Below are 15,297 nucleotides of genomic sequence, written 5' to 3' on the forward strand. Positions count from 1 at the left end.
CTGCACTCAATATGCCAGCAAATCTGGAAAACTCAGCAGTGGCAACAGGATTAGAAAAGGTCAGTTTTCATTCTAATTCCAAAGAAAGACAATACCAAAGAATGCTCAAACTACCCCACAACTGCACTCATCTCACACGCTAGCAAAGTAACGCTCAAAATTCTCCAAGCCAGGCTTCAACAGTACATGAACCGTGAAATTCCAGATGTTCAAGCTGGATTTAGAAAAGGCAGAGGAACCAGAGATCAAGTTGCCAGCATCCGTTGGATCACAGAAAAAGCAAGAGAGTTCCAGAAAAACATCTGCTTTATTGACTATGCCAAAGCCTTTGACTGTGTGGATCACAACAAACTGGAAAATCCTTAAAGAGATGAGAATACCAGACCACCTTACCTGCCTCCTGAGAAACCTGTATGCAGGTCAAGAAGCAACAGTTAGAACTGGACATGGAACAACAGACTGGTTCCAAATTAGGAAAGGAGTACGTCAAGGCTGTATATTGTCACCCTGCTTATTTAACTTATATGCAGAGTACATCATGAGAAATGCTGGACTGGATGAAGCACAAGCTGGAATAAAGATTGCTGGGAGAAATATCAATAACCTCAGGTATGCAAATGACACCACACTTATGACAGAAAGCTAAGAACTGAAGAGCCTCTTGATGAAAGTGAAAGAGGAGAGTGGAAAAGTTGGCTTAAAACTCAACATTCAGAAGACTAAGATCATGGCATCTGGTCCCATCACTTCATGGCAAATAGATGGGGAAACAATGGAAACAGTGACAGACTTTCTTTTCTTGGGCTCCAAAATCACTCCAGATGGTGATTGCAGCTATGAAATTAAAAGACGCTTGCTCCTTGGAAGAAAAGTTATGACCAATCTAGATAGCATATTAAAAAGCAGAGACATTACTTTACCAACAAAGGTCCATCTTGTCAAAGCTATGGTTTTTCCAATAGTCATGTATGGATGTGAGAGTTGGACTATAAAGAAACCTGAGTGCCAAAGAATTGATGCTTTTGAACTGTGGTGTTGGAGAAGACTCTTGAGAGTCCCTTAGAAAGCAAGGAGATCCAACCAGTCCATCCTAAAGGAAATCAGTCCTGAATATTCATTGGAAGGACTGATGCTGAAACTCCAATACTTTGGCCACCTGATGGGAAGAACTGACTCACTGGAAAAGACCCTGATGCTGGGAAAGATTGAAGGCAGGAGAAGGGGTCGACAGACGATCAAATAGTTGGATGGCATCACCGACTCGGTGGACATGAGTTTGAGTAAGCTCCGGGAGTTGGTGATGGACAGGGATAGTGTGCTGCAGTCCATGGGCTCTCAGAGTTGGACACGACTGAGGGACTGAACTGAACTGAGACCCACATCTAGAAATGAGTGTGGATTTAAAATTGAGATCCTGCAAGGGACAAAAGTGCAATCCACTAATAAGACTCCAAGCCCCTATAATCTCAAGCAGCAACCTGCAAACTTCTTAGTCTCAACTTTAAAGAATGTTAAGATCAGTATTTGCTAAAATAACCCATTTTGGTGTATATTAGTCTAATGTGTTTGCCGCGGGGCGTGGCAAGTAACCTGAATACAGTTCAGCTTAGGGAACCTAGGGTTTGACCCCTGCCCCCTGCACCCCTGAAGAGGAAGGCCAGGAGAATAATACACTTGAAAGCAGCAGCTGGGCGTAGGAGTTTTCAGTTTATTTTTCTTCTTGCTCCCAGAACTGATATTTTCTTTCACCTTTACTACTCCCTCTCATACTATCACCGGGATGAAGATGCAGGCTGTGTTTTCGATGTGTAGAATGACTGGCAAGTTTGTTTCAGAAAACCGGCCATGATTGGTTTACCTGGCTGGTGATTACTAGGCAAATGGCAGGGCACAAGGTTTATGGGCCTGACAAGTTTTTACTGTTTCCTTTTATTTGTTTTTTGTTTGTTTAACAATCATTTTCAATCCAAAGAAAGTGTGTGAAAACAACAAAATATTTTTAAATGTTAACAATTTAAAAGTTCCTCACAAAGAACAACTGGGCTCAGCACTCAGTTTATGCTGTAATATAGTTTTAAATAAAATTTTAGTTATCAGACCATTATAAATATCAATAATTCAAATACAGGAAAAAGATTTTTCTTGATTATGTTTTTGTTTCTCAGTTTGTTTTTCCTACCAATAATTTCCTTTTTCCATTTAGCCAGTAATCAGTAAATACTTTAAATAAATGAATACCTAGAAGCTTCATTGATAAGTCCATCAGGTTTTTCTTCTGCTAAATGTTCTAATCTGTATTTTTAATCCAAAACAGTTATGATACCATCAAGATAAATATCAACCCCTAATTCAGCATCAACCCAAAACATAGAAGCTACAGCACCAGGATCTGCTAATCCGGTGGTCTCTAACAATATGTAATCAAATCTCCCTTTCTTCTTCATCAAATTCTCAATAGCTCTAAGGCCACTGTCCTTTATGGAACAGCAGAGGCAACCGTTTCTAAGTTCAGCCACTCTTCGTAGAGTTCTCCACCTTGGCTGACAGCAAGGATTTCTCCACTGCACTTCCTTCCCCAAATTCATTTAAAATCACTGCTATTCTTTTACAATGTTGCTTTGTCAAAATATAGCGAAGAAGTATTGTCTTCCCAGCACCTAAATACCCGGCGATAACTGTGACTGGAATCTTAGCGCCGGGGCCAGACTTTTCCTCCTCCTCCACCTCTCTCTGCTACACCTCAATGGGGACCAATTCAGGACAATCCTCTTCCGCCTGCTCCTCCCTCATCCGCAGAGTCAATAGCACAAAACATCTTGCAAACAGCACAGCTCACCTCTCTACTGTTTCCTTCTAAAACTCTAAAAATGGCAATAAGTGTTTAGGCAGATAACAAAACATGGCATCCCAGATGAGGCGGGGATGTGGGCTCCTGTGATGTGACTGTCCTGCAAGAGCCCCTCAGAATCCCCAACACTCCGCCCTCCAGTCACAGGCCAGCGGTGGTGACCCCACTTCCGTTTGTGTTAGTTTTCACATCATCTGATCCTCACTAGAATAAAGAATGATAAAGTGTGTATATCACTGTTTTATAGATAAGAAAACCGAGGCGCTAAGAGAAGTTAAGCCTGTTTGTAACTGGAGCCGGAACAAGAATCCAGGTCTTCTGGGCCCTGACCCAGCCTGAGAGATTACTTAGGGCTCAGTTTTCTGAGTAGCTTAGAGCTCCACTTCACAGTGCCTCCTTAAGAGATTAAATCAGATTCCAACACACACACACACACACACACACACCCCTGCATTTTAAATGCTTGTGAAATAATGACTAGGATAAAACAGCACGTAAGATTTTACTTTCGTTTTAATGGACATTTTGCTCAGAAGCACGGAACAGTGAACATGTCAGCGGCTCAGTGCTAGGGTTACACTCAAAATTGTTAAGTCAGTTACAGTATCCCACTTCAGTTATTTCACATTTAGTTCAGGTTGTTTTAAAAAAAAAATCAGTGCTGTGCTAGAATGGAGCACAAAACAAGGTAAGCATTTTAATTTAGTAACACAGATAAGCCTAGCACCCTTAAAATAAATACTGTTAAGAATGAAAGTATCATTTCCACGCAGGGATGTTCCAGTTCACCAACAGTGCAAATGAATAGCAGCATTTTCAAAGTGGAAATTAAATTGTGTAAACACACACCAATTGCCCCTTGGCCTTGACAGTGAACACGCACATCTGCTGCGCCCCTGCACCCTCCCCACCCAGGGCAGAAAAGAGCGCCTGCTGAGAGTCAGAAAAGCTGCCCTGACTTCCAGGCCACAGGCGGGAAGGCTTAAGTGCAGGTCAAGGAAGTCAACGTGTTTGAGATGGGCCAACTGCTATACTTCCAGCCACCCCCAGAGCCTCCCAGCCCAAGGGTGCCCGTGGTCACAGGCCTACCTGGTGACCCCGACTTCAATGGAGGCATCAGCACAGAACTCCATGCAGCGGGAAGAGTGAGGTGGGGGGTACCGCCTACGTTCCCCACAGCGGACACTGCAAACGGGGCATCGAGGCCAACCCAGGATAATTAAAAACATTTGTTATTATTCTTATCCCATTCTGACCAAATGATTCTTAAGTAGGGAATGTCTACAGGTAAAGTCTTCCTTCTCGTAACGGTTTCAAACATTAGTGACTTTTCCTATCCAGGGTGGTTTTTTCACCACTCGCAAAGTTACGTTTTCTTTCTCCTGAGCACTCCATCTTTACGCTGAACCCTGGAGCTTCAGGTCTTACTTTTAACAAGCACAGCCAGATATAAGAAGAAACACTGAGAAGCAGACTCAGTGGCCCAATGCTTGCCTTCCAGCGTCAGGATAAGACAATGGCTAGATATTTTTTCTAAATTGTTCAGAATTTACCAACTGTCCAGACCAAAGATCACTTCCAAGCAGTAAAGTTCCGATTCCAGCTTCTCCACTGACCCACGTGCAACACAACTTATTCCGTTACCAGATGCTCATGGAAGGACTTGCTCAGCTGTCACCGGCGCCGAATGGGCTTGTAGACGCAGAATGCCATGAGGATCACGGTCACCAGCAGGAGGCTGAAGATGGTTCCCATCAACACTGCAAAAGGAAAACAGGTTACCGCCCAAGGGCAGCTCAAGTTCTCCAAGTTGTCCACTGACAGCGATGTGCCCAATGCCACTGGGGACCAGGCCCCGTGCCAGGTGTGGGAGAACCAGCCACGACAGAGCTGGCACTGTCTCCGTGCATGTGGGGAGAGAATGTAGCTTTAAGTGCTGCGAGGAAAACGGGACTGTGAGGGTGATGGGGGAGGGCTGGTGAAGGACGCCAGTGAGGAGGGAACATACAAGCTGGGGCCTTAATGGAAGAGGTGTGAAGATCTGCAGGATCAGCAAATGAAAGCCCCTTGGGCCAGAACAAGCCAGAAAGCCAAGGAACAGGAAGGAGGCCAAAGTGGCTGGGAGGAAGGAGTGAAGGAAGAAAGGTGGGGAATGAAGCCAGGGAGGAAGCGTGGAGCCAGCTCACGCAGGGCATTGTAGACCAGGAAGCTTAAAGAGAGGATTATGCCAAAGAGGGACATGATCTGATCTAGTCAGAAAAAAGATCCCTCTGGCTGCTGCGTGGAGAACCATCCTATTATAGTGGGACAAGAACAGAAGCAGGGAGCCCAACTATGTTTTTAAAGCCATTCATAAAGATTGGAGATTCAATAAGAATAACATGCTTCAGTCTCTTGGGGAGTCTTGACAACGGCTTTCTGGTCAAAGAAGCAATGAAACAACTTCATAAATCTATTATGTTTCTGAGAGTGAATTTCACATCACAAATTTCTAAGTTGCTTAGGTGAGAAATAGAACCTACTGTTGTTACCCTCCCAGTGCAAGATTAGATATAAGGACGCAGGATTTAACCTAACTAGCAACCTGCCGGAAGTGATGTGTAGCCCTCTTTGTGTGTCTATCCCAAAGACCTTGGGGGGAGCTCAAAATGAAGTTACCTTAACAAGTAAATGTACGTGTATGTGTTGTTAAGTAACCTGGGTTCTACCTGGGGCCTAACCATGCTTGGTCTCCAGACTGGTTACTGTTCCTCTGAAAAAATCAACAAGATTTGACTGAAGTTTTATTTAAATGAGTAATTTGAGGGTATCTTATCTACCCCACCCACACACTCACTGAACCAAGTTATTATTTAAAAACTGGCCATATAGAGAGATCACCTTTCCCTGGAGAGGGAGGGAGGAAGGATGAAGAAGGTGACAAAGACGGTGGGTCAAAACTGCAAGAGGCCAGAGGGAAGTTTAAGGGTCTCTGTTAAACAAAACCTATCTCAAAACAGCCCTCATTACCTAAACACCTGCCCTCTTTTCAAAGTTCTGAATTCCATGAGTTTCTAAGGCTCTGTCTATAATTGGACCTAAAGTTGTCTTATTTCGTTTAAACCAATTCCCCGCTCCCCCCACCCCCGACCCCATTTTTGGAAAGGCTCTAAACAAAACCAAACCTCCCAGCAGGAATGCAGGGGACTAGAATTGGAGAATGTAAGTCTTCTTTAAAAAAAAGAAAAAAGAAGAGCATAAACCCCAAGTTGTCAGGTACACAATAATCTGCTGGGATAGCTAACCTTTTGGGCCTGGATAAACCTGCCACTCTTCATTTCCCAGGACCTGGGAGAACTTTAAGACTGCTTGGTGGTGGCATTGTTTAGTCACTAAGCTGTGTCTGACTCTTCTGTACCACCATGGACTGCAGCCCGCCAGGTTCATGTTTCCATGGTATTTCCCAGGGAAGAATACTGGGGTGGGTTGGCATTTCCATCCCAAGGGGATCTTCCCGACCCAGGGATCGAACGCACGTCTCTTGCATTGGCAGGTGGATTCTTTACCACTGAGCCACCTGGGAAGCCTTAAGGCTACTTAGGGCCTTCCTTATGGTCACTTCCCCTTTTCTACCCTGTAACATGGGGCAAATGAAACCCATCTCACAAGAGTGAGTCTCCCGAGGCCTAAAGATGACTGTCATTTAAACAGCAAATTTCAAGTGAAATGTTTTTGCACTATTTTGGAACTATTCTAATACTGCTCTTTGTTTGTTTTTTAGCTTGAGTTAACACTGTCACATGGAATCTATTGTTTTAAATATAATATTAAAAGTGGCCAACATATTCTAAAAGAATTCTAAAATCTTAGCCTTGGAAGGCTCTCAAAGGACATCTGGTCCATTTCCACTGAATGTGAATGTTTTTTCTACAATATTCCTGGCAGTTCCAACTCTTATTTGGAATACTTCTGTGTGTGTGTTTGTCAACCAACCAAAACACTAGAAAATTTAAAAGTACCTCCACATCATGATTTTTTTTTTTTTTTACTGTCAATTGTGTCAATTTGTCTTACTCAAATAAATCGCATTTTAGATCTCAAACATTTTTTCATATTTTATATGCAAAGCGCTTAACACAGTGCCAGACAGATAATAAGCACATGATCAATGAAAGCCGTTATTATCACCAGAACAGGCAACACGGCACAGCGGTCAAGAACACATGGTTTGGGGTTTAGACTGTCTGGGTTCCCATCTACACTTACAGGCTACGTGACTTTACAGAAGTTACACAATCTCTCTGTTTCCTCTTCTGTAAAAACGGAGATAAAAATTCCCACTGCATAGAACTGTCCAGGGGAGTGTTTCTCAAACAATCTGTGGTAAAGGAATAGTTTTTGTAGCTTGTCTGTCCCAGTGCCACTACCTAGCCCTACTGTGCATGACTGACTAACTAGCAGCTCCCATGACCTAGAAAGCATTCCCATTTAGAGACCTAGAAGTGGTTTTGAGTTGCTTGATGTTGCAACAATGTCACACTGTTAAATTTCTAAATAATCTCAAGTGCTCTAAGACATCTCTGCAGATAACAAAGAGTCGGCAGACTTCACAGGGCTCTGCCACAGCTCCTTTTATAGTACTGTTCTACAGAACAGCAGTGGATTCTCAACCATGGGGATTTTGCCTTCAGTGAACATTTGGCAAGTGTCAGGAGACACTTTGATTCTCTGAACTGGGAGTGGGGTGTCCTCCTGGCATCTAGTTGGTAAAGGCTGGGGATGCTGCTAAATATCTCAGACTGCTCAGATAGTGTGTGCTCAAAATAGTATGTCCACGCCCCCCACTGCCCTTGCCCCGCCCCTCAAACAGAATCATCTGGTCCAACATGTCAGCAGCACCCAGGATGAGAAATCCTGTTCTAAAGTATTAAGCAAGATGTATGGAAACCATGGAGCAAGTACAAAATACTTGGGTACAAAGTAAGTTGTTGATACAAGACAATGGACTCATGGAGAGTCAAGGTAATCCAGAAACAGTACCACGTGGCAGCGTTGTAGATATACAGACCTACCAATGAAGTTCAGCGCAAAACTTTTTAAAGTTTGCCAAGCTTTGAGATCCAGGGCCCCTTCCAAAGCCATGTACTCTTATATGTATATATGTGAGTGTGCATATCGATGACATCCTCCCAAAAGGATGTTTCAAGCCCCAGAAAACTAAGGTTCTCCGCCACCACTTCCTTTATTTAGAAAAGTTATAAATTTTTTTTGGAACTCGAGCCCTTTGCAGTGGAAGGACAGAGTTTCAACCACTGGACTGCCAGGGAAGTCCATCCACCTGGCTGGCTGTGTGACCCTGGGCAAATAACTTCACCTCTTTGAATTTCACTGTCCTTATCTGTAAAGAGGGCTGAAAAACCGTAGCTTTCTCGTTAAGCAACTGTGAGGCTCAAATAAAATCATATATATAACGTGCCTAGTACAACACAGTACATAGGAAATGCTCAACAAATGTCAATTATCATTATATGACTACTAGTCCCGTTAGAAAAGCAAAAGGGGTGGGGTATATTATGCGCCGTATTGCCTAGCTCGAGCCCAACAAGTCACAGAGGAGGGGACCCAGAGTGTGACCTGGGTTACCCAGGTCATTCATGCAACCCGCACCTATCAAGCCCACAGTAGACCAAACCTTCCGCTGAGCCCCAGGCCTGCGGAGACGGCTTGCACCAGCACCCGCCGCCCTCACACTGCCCCCACGTCCAAACCGCGCGTGCCAGGCTCCGGCTGCCCGGAGCGACGAAAGCGCAGACCCGACTGCCGGCCCGCGGCCACTCACCCAGGTTCTGCCCACGCAGCACCGCATACGGCCGGCTCCGCTCTGGAGGCTCCACGGGGGTCGGGGCCTCCGCCTGTCCCAGCAGGAGGCCGCACAGTCCAACGCAAAGCCACTGCCACACTGAACGCAGCATCTTCCCTGACAGTCGGTGGAAGGCTAGCCACTTCCGCCGGAAGCCCCGTCCCGTCTCCTCCCGCGTACCACCTTCTATCGTACCGGGAGAGCGTCGTTGCCAGGGTAACTGTACGTCCCCCGCCAGCGTTCAGCCCTCAGTAAGGTTCCTCGGGGATCCACCTTCCTCCAGGACCAACGTTTCCACCCGGCCCAATTTTCAGGGGATCCCCGTTCCGTCAAGGCAATGTCCACTTCCAACACAGTTCCGTCCTGACCAACGTTCCCCCTTCCTTTGAGTTCCAGGTTGGCCCCCTTGCATAGAGGTTTCTTAGGTCCATTTAGGACCTCTGGAAGGTGTTTAACGAATCCATGTATTTTCCTATTAAATCTTCACCACAGGCCTAAAAAAGGAAAGACACTATTCCTATTTTATAAATGCCACCTTCTCAGGGAGTTTTTACCTGGACACGGTTTTCTAAAACTCTAACTAAAACTTCTAACACTGCTTCTGTATATATTCTCCCTACTCTTTAACCTCTCTCATCCCCTCATATCCCCTTCCCGTTTACCCTATACATTTAATCTACATTTTGTTATTTTGACTAAAAAAGTGCACAATGTTACAGTTGTGAGTTAAGTTTTATTTGGGGGCAAAGTAAGGACTATAGCTCAGGAGACAGCCTCTTAGATAACTCTGAAGAACCACTCTGAAGTGGTAGGGGGCAAGTCGGTGTAAATGTGATTGTTAGTCCAAGTTCGTGTGCCCGAGGGCACAGTGAGGCCAAACAAACCAAAACATCAGAGTTTGGAGCAGAGAAAGTTTTACTGCAGGGCTATTTAAGGAGACACATATCTTATACCCTTAAAAGCCCCTCCCTACCCCCAAGGGGTTCAGTAAAGCATTTTTAAAAGCCAGCTGGAGGTGGAGGCGGGGAGAGGGGGGTCTCAGGGTATGTGATCAGCTCATGCACAGTTCTCTGATTGGCTGATAGTGAGGGAACAGGGGTAGTGTTACAGGGGTTAACTTTATCAGTCCTTAGTCTCCAGGAGGCATGGGGCTATGTGCTCATGGTCATCAAGAAGTTAACATTTTCCATTTGGTGGGGGGTTTTCACATCCGTAAAACAAATGTGTGCAATTCCAGAAGTGTGCATCAAATACTATTATCTAAGTACTTTCAATTCAGTTCAGTCGCTCAGTCGTGTCCGACTCTTTGTGACCCCATGAACCTCAGCACGCCAGGCCTCCCTGTCCATCACCAACTCCTGGAGTTTACCCAAACTCATGTCCATTGAGTCGGTGATGCCATCCAATCATCTCATCCTCTGTCGCCCCCTTCTCCTCCTGCCTTCAGTCTTTCCCTACATCAGGGTCTTTTCAAATGGGTCAGCTCTTCTCATCAGGTGGCCAAAGTATTGGAGTTTCAGCTTCAACATCAGTCCTTCCAATGAACACCCAGAACTGATTTCCTTTAAGATGGACTGGATGGACTCTCAAGAGTCTTCTCCAACATCACAGTTCAAAGGCATCAATTCTTCAGCACTCAGCTTTCTTTATAGTCCAACTCTCACATCCATACATGACGATTGGAAAAACCATAGCCTTGACTAGACAGACCTTTGTTGACAAAGTAATGTCTCTGCTTTTTAATATGCTATCTAGATTGGTCATAACTTTCCTTCCAAGGAGTAAGCGTCTTTTAATTTCATGGCTGCAGTCACCATCTGCAGTGATTTTGGAGCCCAAAAAAATAGTCAGCCACTGTTTCCACTGTTTTCCCATCTATTTGCCATGAAGTGATGGGACTGGATGTCATGATCTTAGTTTTCTGAATGTGGAGCTTTAAGCCAATTTTTTCACTCTCCTCTTTCACTTTCATCAAGAGGCTCTTCAGTTCTTCTTCACTTTCTGCCATAAGGGTGGTGTCATCTGCATATCTGAGGTTATTGATATTTCTCCCTGCAATCTTGATTCCAGCTTGTGCTTCCTCCAGCCCAGCATTTCTCATGATGTACTCAGCATATTAGTTAAAAAAGAAGGATGACAATATACAGTCTTGATGTACTCCTTTTCTTATTTGGAACCAGTCTGTTGTTCGATGTCCAGTTCTAACTGTTGCTTCTTGACCTGCATACAGGTTTCTCAAGAGGCAGGTCAGGTGGTCTGGTATTCCCATCTCTTTCAGAATTTTCCACAGTTTATTGTGATCCACACAGTCAAAGCCTTAGGAGCTAAAGCAGAGGATATGGGGAAGGCCTGTCCTGGGAAGGCCCCACAGGGTCCAGCTCGGTTATAAGACTTTAACGAAGAGGGATCCGTGTGGTCAGGCACACACTTTGGCAGAGGTTTACTGCTAGTCAGAAGGAGCTGGTGTCTCTATTAATGATTTTAGTGCTTTTCTAGATTTAAGAAGGTTCAAGGATTTGGGCTCATAAAATATCCTAAAAAATACTTAACTATCTGAAGACCAGTTTTTCCAGAGCACAAAGTGCCTCATTCCTGATCTCTGCCCTGAACTCCTTTCAGGGTGTGTTGAAAGTCACTGACTGCAGTGGCTCATGAATTCATCCATGTAAACACAGAAGGCAAGTGACAATTTTTAGTTGGCTTTGAGTACCTGCCACCCTCCTAGGATGTAAGGTCTGTAGGGGCAGAGATTTGTCATTGCTCACTGTTGTCCCAGAGTCTGGAAGGGTAGCACATTATGTTCTAGGAATGTTGGCTGAATAAATGAGGAAGCAGCTTAGTTAAGTGTTTGGCCCAGTGCTGCACAGAGTAAATGGCAGAGCTACACCTTGACTCAGGTATAGTTCAGAATCTTTTACCATTTGCTGAGACGATGAAACTGAGAAATGGAATATTTCCTGCCATATCAGTAAACAAGGATGTCACAGTCATGAGCGACTGCAGCCCTCCAGAGTGAATTCATGAGCCCTAAGGGCAATAGGGGAGGGAGAAGAATATCTGAGATCTGACAGCTATTGGGCTGCAGCCACTCCCTATGGTGAACCCCCAGGGAGCCGGGGATTTGAAAAACACAGAATACTGGCCCAGGATAGCTCAGGCTTCAGCCACTCCCTATGGTGAGCCCCCAGAGAGCCAGGGATGTGAAAAACACAGTATAGTGGCTCAGGATAGCTGACATGCATATGAAAGGAATGATTTCAGTGATCCCAGACTTTTCCATCTTTCCATACATAGAAAAACACAGAATTGCTTAACTTGGGATATCTAGTTTTCTTTAATTAATAATAATCTCCTGATGTTTGGACCACCTGCCCTTTGTTGTAAAACTTCTATATAACCTGACTCCTTCCCTCACCTCCTCAGAGCAGTTCTCTCAGGGTTACTTGAGATGCTGTCTCCGGGACTTCAAGTCCTAAAAATTCCTACTGAATGAAACATAGCTCTCAACTTTTAGGTTGTGGATATTTTTTTTTCAGTTGACAAAACCAACATAGAAGAAAGGAGGTTTGCGACGACTGCAGAGATGGAAAGGAAATCAGATGACATTAGCATCTAGCTCCAGACACCTAGGCTAGACTTTGCAGTCACTTAAGCTGATAAATTTCTTTCTTTTTCAAAAAATTTTTCTTTTCTGGTTGCACCATGGAATCTTAGTTCCATGACCAGGGATCAAACCCACATGCTCTACTTTGGAAAGACAATCTTAATCACTGGACTACCAAGGAGGTCTTCCTTCCTTTAATTTTTTTCTTTAGTTTATTTGTTGAGTCAGGTGGTTGTGATTTTTACCCCAAAGGATCCCTACGTGGTAGACCTGCAGAAACCTGAGTTGAATAAGAAATATCCAACTATTTTTAGCAAAGGGTATGTCTGTCTCAATTGTTGACCTGTCCTTTCAGCTGAAGTAGGACCCAGCCAGCTTTACTCTCACCTCCACCCTCTCCTGTCCTTAATTCATTTCTTCACATGTTGACCTGAAACAGGAAATCCACACATGACCTTCACGTTCCTTTAGACCATTTTTTTTTCCTTACTTGGGCACTTGGGATTACATTTTCAAAAAGCCCCAGCAGAAGTCAAGTGTCAAGGGACTTTCCTGGTGGTCCAATGGTTAAGATTCTGTGCTCCCAATGTAGGAGACCCAGGTGCAATCCCTGGCCAGGAAACTAAGATCCCACATGCCACTCAATGAGGTTAAAAAAAACATGGAGTGCCAAATAATGATAAGAGACTGGCTTCCAAGAAAGTTATATATTATATTTAAAGTACAGCTGCAAATGTATATTTTCACCTACATTTACTGCACGGAAGCAGCTGTCTTCTGTACCATCTGCCCCTTTTTGTTGTTAATCAAGTTTGCATTTTTCATTTTTCTCAAACAGAAACATGTTTATGCTCCTGTGTCCTGGGACAGGGTGAAATTTAGCTTCATCGACATTCTAATTTAAAACCATCAACTTGGCAAATTTTACTCTCCATCAGTTTGAGTACATCTACTTTGAGCACTTTGAAAATCACCTCTTTTTTTTGTTTGTTTGATGATGCTAGTCACAATTCTACTTCACAGAACAATATCCCTGTTGGGGTGGGGGTGGTCTGTATAAAAGAATCTTCTCTTTTGCATAAGTGATCTTTAAAAGTTTGTTGTTAAGACTCAGGAACTAACTCCTACAGCTAGTAAACCATTTGGAACCTTGGTTCCAAACACTTTCTAAACACTTACTTTCAATCAACAGGATACAAACCTTCTCCTCTCCCCCTACCTCCAGTACACCACTAATCTATGTTCCGTGTCTACAGGCTTGCCTAATCTGGGCATTTCATGTAAGTGGACTCATACAATATGTTTTTATTTATTTATCTTTGTAGTAACTTCTCTCCCTTAGATACATAAAGGAGACATGCTTATGTTCACCTGGAGGCCTGTACAAAATCGTTCATTGCAGAATCGTTCTGAGTAACCACCGTGGGAAATGACATGGGTTATAGTACATAAAACACAGAGGAGGTAAACTAATTGTGCTTATTCATACCATGTTATATACTGAGCCAGCAATTCAAAATAAACTCTTGCTTCTCATAACAACCTCAATGAATTCAAATACTATTCAGACATAATATTCAGCCAAACACAAAGGAGTTCAGACTTGTGTTTCCATTTATTTGATGTCAAAAGCAGAGAAATCTAAAATACGGTGATCATAGTCAGAATGGTGGGTTCCTGCTGGGGGGTTACTGACTGGAAAATGGTGAAAACCATCCTGTCTATGTCTTTCAGAAGTTCTGTATATTGATTTGGATGTTGGCCATACACACGCTGGAGCTTCCATGATAGCTCAGTTGGTAAAGAATCTGCCTGCAATGCAGGAGACCCTGGTTCAATTCCTGGGTCAGGAAGATCCACTGGAGAAGAGATAGGCTACTCCAATATTCTTCGGCTTCCTTTGTGGCTCAGCTGGTAAAGAAGCCGCCTGCCATTCGGGAGACCTGGGTTCAACCCCTAGGTTGGGAAGATTCTCTAGAGAAAGGAAAGGCTACCACTCCAGTGTTCTAGCCTAGGGAACTCCATGGACTATAAAGTCCATGGGATCACAAAGAATCAGACGTGACTGAGATGTTCACTTTCACTTTTCATATACACGTTTATATATACAAGAGGCCATCAAGCTGTATACTTAATATCTATGTACTCTATAATATGTAAAGCAGTCATCAGATGAAAAATGAATACCAAAAATGTCTTTCTCACAAAGCGAACTTCTGGCCCTGGTGTTTCCCCCCTGAATCCTTACAAATATTTAAGACAGAAATAATGCCAATCTTCAACACATTCCTCAAGAGAACAGATTTAGGGGGACCACACCCACCCTGTTTTTATCAGTTTTGATACCATCTTCACAATAGACTTTATAGGAAAAGGGCAATCACAGGCCAAACTCTTCTGGATGGTGATGCCAAAACCCAATACCAATCATTGGCAGTCTAGATTCAGAGTTTGAGTTGTTTGTTTGTTTTTCACTTTTTGGCTGCCAAATGTGGCCTCACCATGGATCGAACCTGTGCCCCCTGAAACTGGGAGCACAGAGTTTTAACCAGTGGATGGCCAGGGAAGTCCCATAGATTCAGAGATTTTTAGAAAGAAAGTGGGATTTCGTGGCAGGATTTCCATCAGGATCACTGGCTATTTGGAGGATGCCTGGGAGAGTGGTGGTGCAGTGGTAAAGAATCCACTGGCCAATGCAGGACACACAGGAGACACCGGTTTGATCTCTGGGTCGGGAAGATCCCCTGGAGAAGGAAATGGCAACCCACTCCAGTATTCTTGCCTGGAGAGTCCCATGGACAGAGGAGACTGGTAGGCTACAGTCCATGGGGTTGCAGAGTCAGGTAAGACTGAACATGCATGCTTATGCTTACTTACTTGATGATTGGAGAGAAGGGACAAAGCCATTGGGGTTAGTGAAATAAACATTTGGTGACAGAAGTTAGAAGGGATAGTCCCTGGGTGGGGTTTCTAGGGTGGGCCTCTGGAGAGGTCCCTCTGGGAGGA

General features: G+C 44.1%; 1 protein-coding gene and 1 pseudogene across 1 annotated transcript; both read right to left on the reverse strand.

The window, feature by feature from the left end:
- Positions 1 to 2,222: 2,222 nt before the first annotated feature.
- LOC122440663 lies at positions 2,223 to 2,790 on the reverse strand (annotated as a pseudogene).
- A 553-nt stretch (positions 2,791 to 3,343) lies between these two features.
- Positions 3,344 to 9,002, reverse strand: C1H12orf76 (chromosome 1 C12orf76 homolog). The gene is made up of 2 exons (XM_043438871.1): positions 8,667 to 9,002; positions 3,344 to 4,608 (listed from the first exon to the last, which is right to left on the reverse strand). Exons 1-2 carry the CDS (start codon positions 8,797 to 8,799, stop codon positions 4,523 to 4,525), a joined length of 219 nt encoding a protein of 72 aa, XP_043294806.1. The 5' UTR covers positions 8,800 to 9,002; the 3' UTR covers positions 3,344 to 4,522.
- Between the last annotated feature and the right edge of the window lie 6,295 nt (positions 9,003 to 15,297).

The sequence above is a fragment of the Cervus canadensis genome, chromosome 1, assembly GCF_019320065.1.
Source record: "Cervus canadensis isolate Bull #8, Minnesota chromosome 1, ASM1932006v1, whole genome shotgun sequence".
Taxonomy (NCBI): Eukaryota; Metazoa; Chordata; class Mammalia; order Artiodactyla; family Cervidae; genus Cervus; species Cervus canadensis.